This window comes from Megalobrama amblycephala, linkage group LG19, assembly GCF_018812025.1.
Source record: "Megalobrama amblycephala isolate DHTTF-2021 linkage group LG19, ASM1881202v1, whole genome shotgun sequence".
In the NCBI taxonomy this organism is placed as follows: domain Eukaryota; kingdom Metazoa; phylum Chordata; class Actinopteri; order Cypriniformes; family Xenocyprididae; genus Megalobrama; species Megalobrama amblycephala.
The window spans coordinates 10,856,204-10,870,551 of record NC_063062.1 but is presented as its reverse complement, the minus strand read 5'-3'; the positions used below and the strand labels follow the sequence as shown (position 1 = coordinate 10,870,551).

The window sequence follows — 14,348 nt, the reverse complement described above, 5'->3', positions numbered from 1 at the left end:
ACCTTCTGTAGAGGCAGAGCGCACCCTAGTGGCTTCACCTTGTAAACAGGTTTGAAATAACTGCATTTGAAATAGCGTGCTCGTGTTCAATGTCTCCTGCTTTTAGTTTATTGTATTATGACATCATTTATTGTCATTATGAGTGTGTTATCCTTTTCATCTTAGGTCTTGATTTCATCACGTTTAATCATGAAAGACAAGATAAGCAATGTTCCTCCATTATCAAGATTAACAAGATCAGCATTGATCTTATTAATAGCCTATTAGTAGTCTGAACCTTATAACAAATCTTAATAAATCATGACACCACACTGTTTTGTTATTGTTGTTGTTTGTTTGTTTGTTTTGGCTAGTATTTGTGGTTGCTTCACAACTTTCAGGTTAGCAGTTGCTGCATATGACACGGTTGATGTACTTGACATATTCAAATGCTGTGGTCTGCGAGGAATGTGTCCATAAGTTATCTCACTACAAGCATGGTGGCCTCTACTGTGAAGGATAAGATTAGCTTTTTTGTTGGTCACTAGATGGAAGCAGTGAGTTTTTGAGGAGGCCACAGTGTCAGCATGTGTGCTAAGAGAACAGTAGCAGCATTCTCACTTTTTTAAGTAATTATCATGATTGACAGCTATAATTGAATGACTTTTTTATTTCAGTAACCACCACTCAGCATTTTACTTAAAGATGCTAGTCACAATTCCATTTAGGATTTTAGTAGAAAAGTATTGCAATGTTGCAGCAGAAAGCAACAGAAAGCAATAAACAATAAAAAATAATCAAAGATTTGAAGTGTGCAGATTATACAATAAGACAAGATTTTTTTTATTTTTATGGCAAAATATTTATTATCTTAATATAATAAATTACAACAAGGACAGAAATAATAGTATAATAATAATAATAATAATAATAATAATAATATAATGATAATATTATTATTAATGATAATTCAATAATAATATTATTCAATTTATGTTAATATATGTTATAATAATACTTATAATAATTATTCATATCAATAATAAGAATAATTCAATAAAATATACTTTTTTATAATATATTTCATAAGAGTAATTCAATAATACTACTATTAAATGTATTATAAAATATTTAATAAAATATCTTATAAAATATACATGTATTATTATGATCTTATTCTTATTATATCTATTTAAATTATTGAGTAAAATGATTATTAATAATAAAATATAAGAATAATAATCAATACAATATGAATTTATTTATTAATAAAATACTATATATAAGTATTATTATGATCTTATTCTTATTATCTCTATTTATTTATATTATTGGGTAAAATGATTTATAATAATAATAATAATAATAATTCAATAAAATATGAATTTATTATAATATTTTATAAGAATAATTCAATAATACTAGTATTAAATGTATTACAAAATATTTAATAAAATATATTATAAAATATATATGTATTATTATCTCATTATTATATCTATTTATTTATATTATTGAGCAAAATGATCAATAATAATAATAAATTGTTATTTACAATTTATCACAATTTAATAATAATAATAATAATAAATTGTTTTAATAAATTGTAATATTTATTATAATAAATAATATCCAATTATTATGAATAATTATTATAGTAAAATATATTATAATAAATTCATAATTATTATTATTATTATTAATATATATCGTTTATATATATTAGTAATACACAATTCTAATAATTACTGTTATTAAAATGATTAATGGTGAATAACTTTATTATATATATTTTTTTAATAGCCCCTTGAAAATTGTTTTGCATGCAAACGAGACATACATTTCATGTATGCATTGATGAAAGTATGAAATATGATGATCGAGAGTTGTTTGAGAGCGCGGGCGCAGTGGGGAGCGTGCGGCATGGCATCATACGCAAGGGGCGTGACGGAGGCGTGTCATAACATATCAGCGCCACTGTTTCATGTGTCGATCGAGCCCTGTTGAGAACTGCGCTCTCTCTGTGCTTCACCGGAGTAGACATAAACAAATCATTAAAAGCTACAGGTTTAGTTTTCTAAAGCAGCATATGCGCTGTCAGGGCTACACCGGCAGAGTTTGTTGTGGCTAACAAAGAGGATAGATCGCTAATCTGGGAAGACGTCGAAAAGTAACTAAGGCTCACTCGGCCACAGGTAGCTCTTTCTGCTCTGAATATCAAAGTACAGGTCATGCGGGTGTCTCCGGACGGGCAGAGAACTGTGATCCAGTGCTGCTGTTACTGCTAGTCGCCCCGGTGGACTGATCGCTTTTGCCGCAAGCTGAGCAGGAACGACGGAATAAGCATGTCTCGAAGAAAGCAGAGCAAACCCCGGCAGATCAAACGTAAGCATTTAAAGTTTCTCTGGAACCGGTGCTGTTGTTGTGAATGGTGACTCACTGTAAAAAGTGTGTGACATTATTCATATGACGGGATATTATTGTTTTTATGAGCGCAGCTCAACAATTTCTTGGAAACTGACAAGATATTTCTATTAACACGAGACAAATGGCACACTTTAGATGTGTGAGCGGTCTGTTCAAATAATCTTATTGTGTTTGAATGGTTTCAAGACCGTAGAAAATTAGAAATGGCTACATTTAGTTACAATTGCCATAGTAACCCCAGTAGCTTTTAGGACGCGCAGCTCGTTTTGTAAAAGCGCGCGGCACATGTGAACGAACTCGCGCTTAATTTTTCAAATCCAGCCGAGATAATTGTTTAAATCCGTTTTTATTTTACTTTTTCATTTGTAAAAGTGCTTTCGTGTTTGCTTCAACCGAAGTGTAACCGTGGCTTCCTGTTTAATACTGTTGTGGAAACGTCACTGTTCTCTGAAAAAGACGATATGAGTTCAGATAAACAGCGATCCGATCCCAGTCGAGATAAGGATTAAAATTGGATCTTTTATTTGTTTTCTGTCTGTGGCTGCACCGAGGCTGCTGTTGCATTTTCCTCCGGCTTTTCAGTTCTCTTTCCAGAGATGAGACGTCAGATAGCGCACCCAGCTGATCTCTCCACATGATAGTGGATTACAATTGGATCTTTTTTTTTTCCATCTATCCATTTTAACCCCATAATGTTCATGCACCAATTAGTTGGACTTAAAATGACATTTGCATGATTGTATGCAATCATTCTGTCATTATTTGCACTCCCTCATGTTGACTTACTTTCTTCTGTGGAACACAAAAGGATACATTTTGAAGAATATATTGGTTGCTCTTCTCCATACAATAACAACGAATGGTTGCTGAAGCTGTAAAGCCTCTAGAACGACGCATAATAATCATAAAAGCGACGTATGTGACAACAAGCCTCTAAACTCTTGTCACTTTCCTAAGAAAAGTAGCAATGTTTGAGTATCTTTTTAATGAAATCGTTATTAAATATTTGTTGATTCGGTTCTTGAGATATTGATCCGTTTCCAGCCGTTTAACGGCTCACTGGAGGGGATTATTAATAGTGAATAACAACTCTGTTTCTCACACAAAGCAATAATAGGGCTTCAGACTTGGAATATACGTTTATAAAACCTTTTTGAGTCTTGACATCTTCGGTCATCATTCGTTGTGATTGGAAAAGATGTTTTTTTTTAAACATCCACTGGTGAAATAGAGTCATACAGGTTTGGACAGAAGATTTTGGTCAAAGTTAACATTTTGTGGCCAATAAAATCATAAAGTAAAAATCAAATTTGTTGACCCTTGCCTCTCCCTCTCTTTCTCTGAAAAGAACCAGCAGTGCTGAAAAGTCGTTTTGCTCTGGTGCCAGGCGCTGTTTCAGTTCTTCATCCAGAAGAGATGCTTCCAGGCGATAAGCACAGTAGCAATATCTTGGAGGTTGAGTTTGAAAGGGCTGCTCAAAAAAAATAAATATTAATGCGATTCAAAGGCAGAAAGCGACTCTTGAATAGGAAAGAAAAATGGGCTGATAAGGCAGCATTAGCATATACCACTGAGTGTAAACGGGCGGTATCAAGGTTTGTTTAAGTGACTGGAGAGTTACATTGGCCATTGACAATGCCAGTGACCTGCTGACCCATGAAGTCGTTCTCTTAATTGAGATGTCTTATCTGATATAAAGCTATCTCTGCTTGCTTTCTGGAGAACTCATATTCTTACCTAGAGGCAGTTGCGAATGGTGGAACCAGTGTTACTACTTCAGTTGTAGCTGATGATTTAAACAATACAGAATAAACATTCCTTATCTAGATTTCATATCTGGTGGCTACCCATCGCCAACTCGAGATGGTGCAAAAGTATCTCAGATTTGGTGCTAGATTTCCCCAAAGGTGAGTTCCCCCACCGCAAAACTCTGGAACGCACGTGAACGTCACATCTACCCTCTTATCTTACCGTTTTGCATATGTAAACGCCAAGAAGACCGCGTATAATAAATGCACGATTGCATTGTTTTGTTACACTCTTACTGGAAGGATTACAATCCCGGCCCCTCTAAAAGAGGTATCCGGTGTCATGGAAGTCTATGTTGAGAGGAAATATTTTTGTGTGTCTTTTGTGCGTCACTCTCCCAATGGTGAAGATCGTGCTGATAGATTATCCATCCCTCCCTGATGGCGAGATTAGCTCACGGCCTAGCGGGGCCACATCCCAGGGCTTATATTTTGGCAGTTGAGATGGGAGACGAGATAGGTGAGACGGCGATCTCTGTGGAGATAGAGCCAACGTCGAGGGGGGTTGGGGGAAATTGGGATTATAATTACATTTGGCTGAAGCATTCTCATCTTTGTCATGTTTGTGTTGTTGTTTGGGACTGGCTGGGTGTATCTCTAGATAAAGAGTTAAAAAAAGAGAGAGGAGAAAAGCAGATAAGGGGAGAGTAGGATGGCAGGGCTGATAAGGGCTGGGGGAGAGAGGCAGGAATACAGAAATGGTAGATGGATGTACGCTGCGTTTTAAAAGCAGCTGCCTCAGTGAGATGGCAGGGGCCGATAAGAGAGCCGTTGAGATGATTGCGAGATAACAGAGAGGAGATTCTCGCAGATACCAGCCGAGTGACATCATTCAAATGGCTCAGAGGTCGGCGTGGATTATTCATGAGCTCCCAGAATTTGGCGTCAGCGGCTGGAGGATGTTTGAGAAGCTTGGGCCAGACAATGCACTTGTTTGAGTAACCACCTCCTGTACCTTGGGCTTGCACTTTTCAAAGTGTGGACAACTGATGGGATCTCTTCCTGTTTTTGTTGAAACCATTCTTAGAGCTTTCGCTGCTGTCAGGTTCAGCGTCTCAGGGTCATTTGACCCGAGGGATAGTTTAATACTCGGCCAAAAATATTGAAAAGAACGAGAGATCACAGGCTTTCGCACACATATTTTCACACATACGCAAACACGCCTATGCGTCGCGGTGGTTTTGCTTGTGTGTTTTCCTTCTTTGTTCTGCTTTTAGCTCGATGTGAACTTTTGATAAAGCCTGGGGCCTGATCTCCGGTACAGATAGAGATCGCCAAGTGCGATAAGAGTTGTTATCAGCACAGAGCAGGCAGGAGCTGAGGCTTTGCTGCAATAACAAAGCTAAACGTAAGAACAGCAGGGCCCCGGACCCTGGCAATCAGTTCCAGCCTTAATGTGATTAATGTTGTTGTATAATTAGATGATAGGTGTGAATGCATTTTTTCCCCCCCCTTAGTTACTCCCCACCCTCTCTTGGTTCCCACCCTTGTGTTTTCTCCTAACAACCATTGTAGTTGATTAATTTAATTAAAACTAATTCCACATATTACTCACTGTAGATCTGGTGTTAGATAGCATTGAGATGCAGGGTTTTTTTTTTTGTTCTTCGATTTTAATCTGTGGGGTGCGTTTTGGTGAAAAACAGTGAAAAAAAAGTATTCAGCTCTACGCCTTGCGAAAGGAAACAAGAATGTGGCGTCAGCAGTATGGCTGAAATGTTGATTTGTACTGAGATATTAGATGCTGAGTGATAGTGGGTGCAATGAACACTGTGAGAAAGTCATAACGTTTTTATAATGTGTTGCAAAGCCAAGGACGACTTTAGTGAATTTGAAAAAAATGATAATCTTTAAAGCAAGGTTGTTGAGGTCTTCAAAGTATTCATATATATTAATGTTATTGTGGAATAAAGACCAAGCCAATTATTTATATTTATAGTTATAATATCATACACATGGACACTTTTTTTTTTTTTTATATATATATATATATAGTTCAAAATATATTCCTTTGATGCAAAGCTGAATTTTCAGCATCATTATTTACTTCAGTCTTCAGGGTCACATGATCTTTCAGAAATCATTCTAATATGCTGATTTGGTGCTCAAGAAACATTTCTTATTATTATCAATTTTGAAAACTATTTTACTGCTTAATATATATGTTTTTACAGATTACTCTAATGACTGTGAAATATGTTGTTTATGTTAGTATATGATGTGTATCTATTATAGGTTGACCACATTCTAGTAACCTGACAGACATCTCAGAATCTGTTGATGTAAGGATTTTTATGAATTTCTTTGTTGCTTTCTGCACACACAGATCTCTGTCACTCAGTCGTCAACTTGCTGAAACCTCAAGTTTTTATCTAAAACCCAAGTCCTTAAATATAGTTTTTTTTTTTTTTTTTTTAAAGGCCTATTTATTTCAAATAACATGTTTAGCTACTTTGTCCTGTTATCTTTTTCAGTACTTATTTATTAGAGTTTTGTGTAGTGTGTTGATTGTTCGATACAGCTGGGTGATGTTCTGATTGGTTCAGCCCATGAACTTACAGTATGTGGACTGAAAATGATGTCAAAAAGCTGTAAGTGTAGATTAGAATTTACTGTTTAGGAAGTGTCTGTTGGTTTGCCACAGTGAAAGGAAAAGCTTTTAGGTGTTTTGATGAATTATTGCTCTTTCCTAATGTTTACGCCAGGGGAAGTAGAGTGAGTTATGATAACTGATCCTTCAATGACCCTTTAGCACTCCTAAATCCTCACTTCTTCTTTTGTTATGTAGGCTCGTAAAAAGCTTGAGTTAGAAAATGAATAGTAAGGTTTAATCTAAGATGATTGTGTAAAGCAGAAACTTTACATCCCAGCGAGTCATATTTTGTCTTTAGTCATCCTATTTTGTCTGTTTTGGCAATCTAATATTTGTCAAGTCAACCACATTTTATATTTTATTTATTTAGTTTATATTATGTAAATACATGTAAATGACACTTGATACAGTGCCGTCAGAGTTCCAGCACTCTTTCAGTCCGCCCATCTTTCTCAGGAGCACAACTTAGATGAGCACCATAAAAGTTGTGAGACACCTCTTCAACCCCATCAACCACATCCCCGCCAAACGACAAGCATAAAGTGTTAAAAACAGCTGCAGTTGCATGTGATTGTGGAGCGGTGGATGAGAATAAAATATTAATGTGTTATTAAGGATCCCGTAGCCTCTGGCCCCAATGCAATTAAAAACAAGATGGGAACAGGGCAGTAATCTTTTAATGCACTGTTATCACATAGCATCTTATGAAGAGGACTTATTTTTATGTGCCGTTTTGATAGGAACGGCGGAGGTGAGATTTGCCATCGCAGGAGGGAGTTTTTTTTTTTTTTTTCTCCAGAAGGCTGGTGTAATAGAGTTTTCTGTGCTTTTTGGTTGGAGTTAATGAGTTGCGTCGTAAGGAGAATGGAGATATGATAATTTGTCCGATGTGGAGGAGCCATATTTGATGTGGATCACGGCTTACAGGGTTGATTAGATTGGCTGATTTCCACGCTGAGGTTTGATGTCATGTTCTTTATTTGATGTGCTTAATTGGCATGGTAGGGGGTGTGGGCCATCAATTTGATGTAGTGCTAAGGACATGAAGTTCAAGAGTGACACTATATACTGTTCCCTCCTTTAAAAGGATCTGTGCAGATATCTCAAGGGGGGCTTTATGCAAACAGTTCAGATGGGTGTGTTTGTCTGAACCATAAGGCTGTAGATTAAATCTATTGGTCACATCCCAATGGCATTCAGGTGAGTTTCTGTCTCAGAGTGTAAAATATACACTCTGGGACAGAAACAGCCCTCACTGGCTTGCTTGTTATGGCTGCCAAGAGCTGAAGTGTAATCAAATGCACAAGGCCAGATTTTTACTATTTATATAATGTTTGTGCATTGTGCATCATTTTACACTTATAAATGTGGCACCACAGACTTCAAAATAAGGCATTTTGCTCAAGAAGTTAATGCTGGTTCTGATAGAAAAGTGTCAAAATACAAAGTGCGTTGAAGTTTTTTGCGTATGGGGCTGCAGACCAGTCAGGTTGCCCATGCTGACCCCTGTCCACTGTCGAAAGCACCAACAGTGGGCATGTGAGCATCAGAACTGGACCACGGAGCAATTGAAGAAGGTGGCCTGGTCTGATGAATCACATTTTCTTTTACATCACGTGGATGTAAACAAGCTGGCGGAGGCAGTGTGATGCTTTAGGCAATGTTCTGCTGGGAAGCCTTCCATGTGGATGTTACTTGACACATACGACCTACCAAAGCACGGTTGCAGACCATGTACACACTTTCATGGAAACGGTATTCCCTGGTGGCTGTGGCCTCTTTCAGCAGGATAAAGCACAAATGGTTCAGGAATGGTTTGAGGAGCACAACGAGTTTAAGGTGTTGACTTGGCCTCCAAATTCCCCAGATCTCAATCCAATCGAGCATCTGTGGTAGGGCCGTGCCGATAAACGATATCATATCGAATCGTGATAAAATATATGTCGATAACGATTATAAGCTCTTGGCGTTTTTACTCGATATGGATTAATATAAGAGCCAAACATACAGCAGAAATATGCGACAACAGCCAATCAGCGTGTAGCTTTTAACGTTCACGTCAAAGAACAAAGTCAATTTCCTATGGCACTTTGCAAAGCAAACTCGACACAAGGACGACAAAAATGAGTGGAAGCAGCAACGAAAGTGAAAGTAATCTCAAGTTATTATCCAAAAATGATGAAATTGTCGATAAAAAAGGTAGCACGAATTCAGTTATATGGAAGTGGTTTGGTTATTTGAAAAGCGACCAGGCGCAGATTAACACGATCTGTAAAATATGTCGTCGGATGGTGAAAAACAAGACTTTCAACACAACCAACCTATTCCATCACAGTGCTTCCCACACATAGACTTTACTTGGGCGGGCCGCCCAGGTATATTAATGGCCGCCCAAGTATATTTGGAGACACATTTATGCTTTTATTGTTTTTATCCTCTCATACTTTTGTATCCGCCCAAGATAATGAAACCATCCGCGATCGATTAACTAGTAGAAAATCTCCCCTCGCCCTACGCGTTTCGTACCTGCTCATTATGTGTGCGTCAGAACTGTTTACTCCTGCTGACATTCCCACGTGCACTGCAGAGATGCGGTGGATATTTCACAAAAAGCGCTGCATGTTGCAATGTCACAAGGCGGCGCTGTTGCGCTTTCTATATGCTCGCGCAACAGCGCTTCAGGCTGCTTCAAAGTGATTCTCAATCAATAAAAAGCGCAGATTTATGCTAAGTGATTGCTAATGAACTCAAGTTGATGAATTATTTCAATGTCTACTTTATGGCCTTTTATATAAAATGTTTTAGACAGTTGTAAGAATCTGAAGGATCAGTCCGCAGTCCGCTTATTTGTGTAGACATTTCAAAATAAGAGTCCCGGTGTATTTCAGGCTTGTTTATAATTAAAAGTCACATGCTAAGTTAGTAAGTTGTCTTATTTTTTTAAGGCCAAATGTGTAATCTGTTTTTGTTAATAAACTATACTTTAAAATGTAATTAATGAACGCTCAAATTTTTGTGGCTTCAGTCATAGTTGGGATACTCTTTTAAAGCTGGCAGCATTAACAGTTTATATATCGAAATATATATCTTTATCGATCAATATGGGAAAAAATTATCGAGATTACATTTTTGCCATATCGCCCAGCCCTAAACTGTGGGATGTGCTGAACAAACAAGTCCGATCCATGGAGGCCCCACCAATAGTCCAATGTCTCGGGGCTATTGTGTCTTCTTCCAGTCAGGCTACCAAAATGTATCACCGTTGTATTAAATAGTGAAATAAAATTCCTTCGTTGATTCGCATTGTTCACTCTCTTGACTTTTTAAAGGAAAAATAGGATCACATACAATCAGTTTTTGATCATGGCGATTTGTTCAGCGTATTCCACAGTAAAGTTTACAGCCAAAGAAGGCAGCCACAAAGCAGAAGAAAAAAAAATCAGACTATGAGGCGAAAAGAAAGCACAGCTTTTTGGTTTCATGGACAAAAGAATTTCTGTGGCTGAATCTGTTCTATCAGGTGTGTCGTCAATTCACAGCAATTTCTGACTCAACGAGTGCTTATGTCACTGGAACCAGTAATTTTATGTGGGCTAGTGAAATTAATTTCAGGCTACCAAAATCTGAAGAGTGCCTGTGATTTTGAAATTTTGCAAGCCCTGCACTGACTTGTTGTACAATGTGAAAAATAATGTCCTGAGTATCCCTATTGCTCACGGTGCATAAGGCTCAGGCTTGGGTGTTATATGCCAGGCAGGAGGCTCTTGTGGGAAGGGAACACCGGGCATGTTTCATAAGGAGAGGCGGAAAGAGAAGAGATAAGCACAGAAGGGCAGCTGGGACAAAGGCCCTAGAAAGAGGAGAGGTTAGACCGCCTCCAGGGAGCCACCCCTGAACAGAGGTGGTCTAGACCAGAGTGGCTCCTCTTTCTGCTCTCACACACTCCACTTGGCCTGCTCTAGAAAGAGAAGGGAGACCGCCAGAGATCAGCCTCTTACCTCTTTCAGCTTCTGTCTGGGAGGGGTATGTGTGTGAAGTGTGAATCATATCGTGTTAGCCACATGAAATGTTTCAGTTATTCAGACATTTTGCAAATGTAGCTAATGGTCATATGTGATCTCATTGCTATGTATTCGTACACTTCAGACACATTGCTGAGCTTCCGTTTAACCGTTTTGTATCCTTTTATTGGGAAATCTAGCCTAAACCAGTGACTTGGAAAACTACATTGAGGTTGTCTTGAGGCGATAGATGGCTTGTCATTGCCACCTAAGTTGTTTCTTCTGTGCTATTTCTGGTCATGGCTTTCTCACTTCCTCTTATTTCAATTTTGCCCCTTCGTTGACTCTTATTGTGACCCCTGTAGCAAGTTGCAAACACTTATCTCATTAGATTATTTGTTTCACACCCTTTCTGCAAGGCCAAAGGAATATCTCTGTAGCAACAGGTGGTAGCATGTTCTTTATAAGGCGTTTCCCACGTTAGGTTATCAGCATTTCTTACAACATATTAGTTATTTGCTGATATTAGAGTTTTTTTTTTTAAATTAATGGCAGAGCTGCATGATTAATCATTAAAAGATCTCTATTCAAACACCCACATGATCTTTATCCTCATTGACAACAATTCGCCTGTCTGTTAAACCTTTGACAATGTCAAATCTGTGTTCACGCTGCCGATGACACAAGGAGATGAGTTATGTTGAGGTATGAAACAGCTTCACAAACAGTCTTTTCAACCACACAGTATTGTTATTTCTCTTACAATAATTCAGATTATCACAGAAGTACTGGGATAAAAGGTTATAGTTCAGATATAAACACTGATGTCTATGGTAGTGATCAAAATAGTCAAGTCAAGTCAAGTCACCCTTATTTATATAGCGCTTTTTACAATGCAGATTGTGTCAAAGCAGCTTTACATTGATATTTACAAAATAGAGCAAATCACCTTTTGAATGTAAAATGGTGCTTCAAATAACGATTGTATCGATGACATTGTAACGCCACTAGGTTAAAGATGTATTTGTCATTGAATAATTCATTCAAGAGATTCAGGAAAAAGAGTTTCATTGATGTCATTCGGAGTATCCGATATAAATGGACCATTTTGGATCAAGTCATGTCAATATCATGTGACATCATTCAGACATCTGCAAAGGACCACATGGTCATGAAGCAAATTAACTAACTCTTTCCTAACTATTTGACAAAATCATGTTTTCTCTTGCTCATACGCATGTCCCAAAATATCAGGTCATTCGGTACAACCGTTATAAAACATGGAAAATATTGTAATATTTTAAAAACGTACTATCTACGTACTAAATATAAAATGTTTGATTGTCCTTTTGCTAGCTAGCAAGCTAACTAGCTGACTATCAGCCTGTTTGAAAATATTTTCATTAGGTATAACCAAAAGTGTCATTCAGTAAAACCAAAATTTTGGTTAAACCGAATGAATTTTTTGGTGATCGATTTTGTAAATAATCGATTTTATTTTGTAATAAATGACAAAAGCTGTGTTAACTGATTATAAAAACTACATAATCTCATTGTAAACACTTAATAAAACATCAAAATTAATTGTATCTCCATTATATTTTTTGACACTTTTAAAAACCTTATTTGTCAATGACCCTTCTATTGTTTTATTTTTTACTTAAATATAGGGCTGCACAACGATTAATCACGATTAATCGTTTGCAAAATAAAAGTCTGTGTTTACGTAATGTGTGTGTTCTGTGTATAATAATTATGTATATATAAATACACACACATACATATGTATATTTAAGAAAAATGTTATATTTATATATAAAATATTTATATTTATATATATATAATATAAAATATATTTAAATATATATATTTATTTATACATGCATATATTTCTTAAATGTATACATGTATGTGTGTGTATTTATATATACATTATTATTATACACAGAACACACACATTTATTACGTAAACACAGACTTTTATTTTGCAAGCGATTAATCGTTGTGCAGCCCTATTTAAATAGACAAAGCAGTATAGAATTTCAATATTGGCCTTTTATTTTAATATAATCATCTGCATCACTACAAATAGCTTTGCTTACAATAAGTAGATGAGCATTGGCATAATAACTGGAAGATCAGGAAGATTGTGTTTTATAAACCTGCAGGGTTGAAATGGGTCAGTTAGTAGTACTCCACAGTGCCGTTTAGGAATTTATTGTTTGGTCTATGACTTTCATTGAATCCATTTGTTGTGTATTCTTGCTCCAATTCCAATGAACAGAATCTTAACAGTATCTAAAATGAAATCTTGCCTGTCAAAGGTCATCATCCACAGGGGCTTATCTTTTTAAATCATCACAGTGAAAATATTATCATTATCATGATGATTATAGGATAAGACTTGGTAGAACATTATAGGCAGTAATCATTGCGATTTCATGGACTTTTGGACGTCACCCATTCTCTTGTTTACCCAGAATGCAGTCTGAAAGTCAAGATTACTTCTCAACCTGTCAATCAAAGTCCTGCCCAGTACGTACGCCCTTCCTCCTCTGTGTGTTATCTCTGCAGACAATCACAATGAAAATATTATCATAACAGAGTTGATTATATGATAAGACGGGTGGTATAAAATCATCAATCAGCATAGACTTTACTCCTCTAGGTATTTCTGACCAGAGTTTCATTCTGTCAATCAAAGTCCTGACTTCCCAACCCTTTCAAGTAAGCCCCTCCTCCATCTCTCCCCCTACATTTCTGGGCCACTTTCCATTACTCGTCTCTCTCTCGTCTTCGATATCTACCGCTATCTCACTCTTTCTCCCCCCCCCCCCCCCCCCAACAACTGTCTCTCTGTAACCCCCCTCCCTTCCCTTCTCCCCCTGTCTCCAGTCAGACCTCTAGCCTCACTGAACCAGGTCTTAGCGGTATGATAATGTGGAAAGTTGAACTGGCCCCATTACAGCTTGGCTGATGGCAGCGCCGATAAGGCCCTTGATAATGGGTGCAGATAGAGCTGACACAGCGGTCCAATAGCCAGCCCTCTCTCTCCCATTATCATTCCTGCCCACCGATGGGCTCCCAGCACACTATCTGCTCTCCATTTCCACTCCTGCAACAGATAAGAATGGAAATACTGACTTCATAGCTGACTGATTAAAGTGTCTGCCTTTCTTGATAATACACAGATAAATTATGTTTTTTTTTTCTCTCCCTCTTTCTCTTTTGCTCCTTTCCTCTGTCTCTATCGCTTTCTCTCTTCTTCTGTTTCTCTCACTCTCTAGAAAGGAGAGGGGCGGCAGGGAGAAAAACGTCTCCTCTGTTAATTTCTCTTTCTTTGTAGGTTTATTTGAGAAGGAGAGAGGAGGAATGGGGAAGGAGGGGTATGTGGGAGAGATGGCGAGATGGTGCGGTTAATAAGAAAGTTGTGGAGGGCGGGGGAGCACTCGGGGTGTGATGGGGGAATGACTCCATTCAAGTGCCTCTCAGGGACTATTACATTTGGAATCTTGTCGACTGACACTCTACGACGCGCAA

At 37.4% G+C, this 14,348-nt stretch overlaps 1 protein-coding gene across 1 annotated transcript in view; it reads left to right on the top strand.

Annotated features, from left to right (window-relative positions):
- Window positions 1–1,896: 1,896 nt before the first annotated feature.
- Window positions 1,897–14,348, top strand: part of zfpm1 (zinc finger protein, FOG family member 1) — an 89,716-nt gene continuing 77,264 nt past the window's right edge. Inside the window, 1 exon segment of the mRNA XM_048168039.1 lies at window positions 1,897–2,364. Coding sequence (XP_048023996.1) covers window positions 2,325–2,364 — 40 coding nt within the window. The 5' untranslated portion in view covers window positions 1,897–2,324.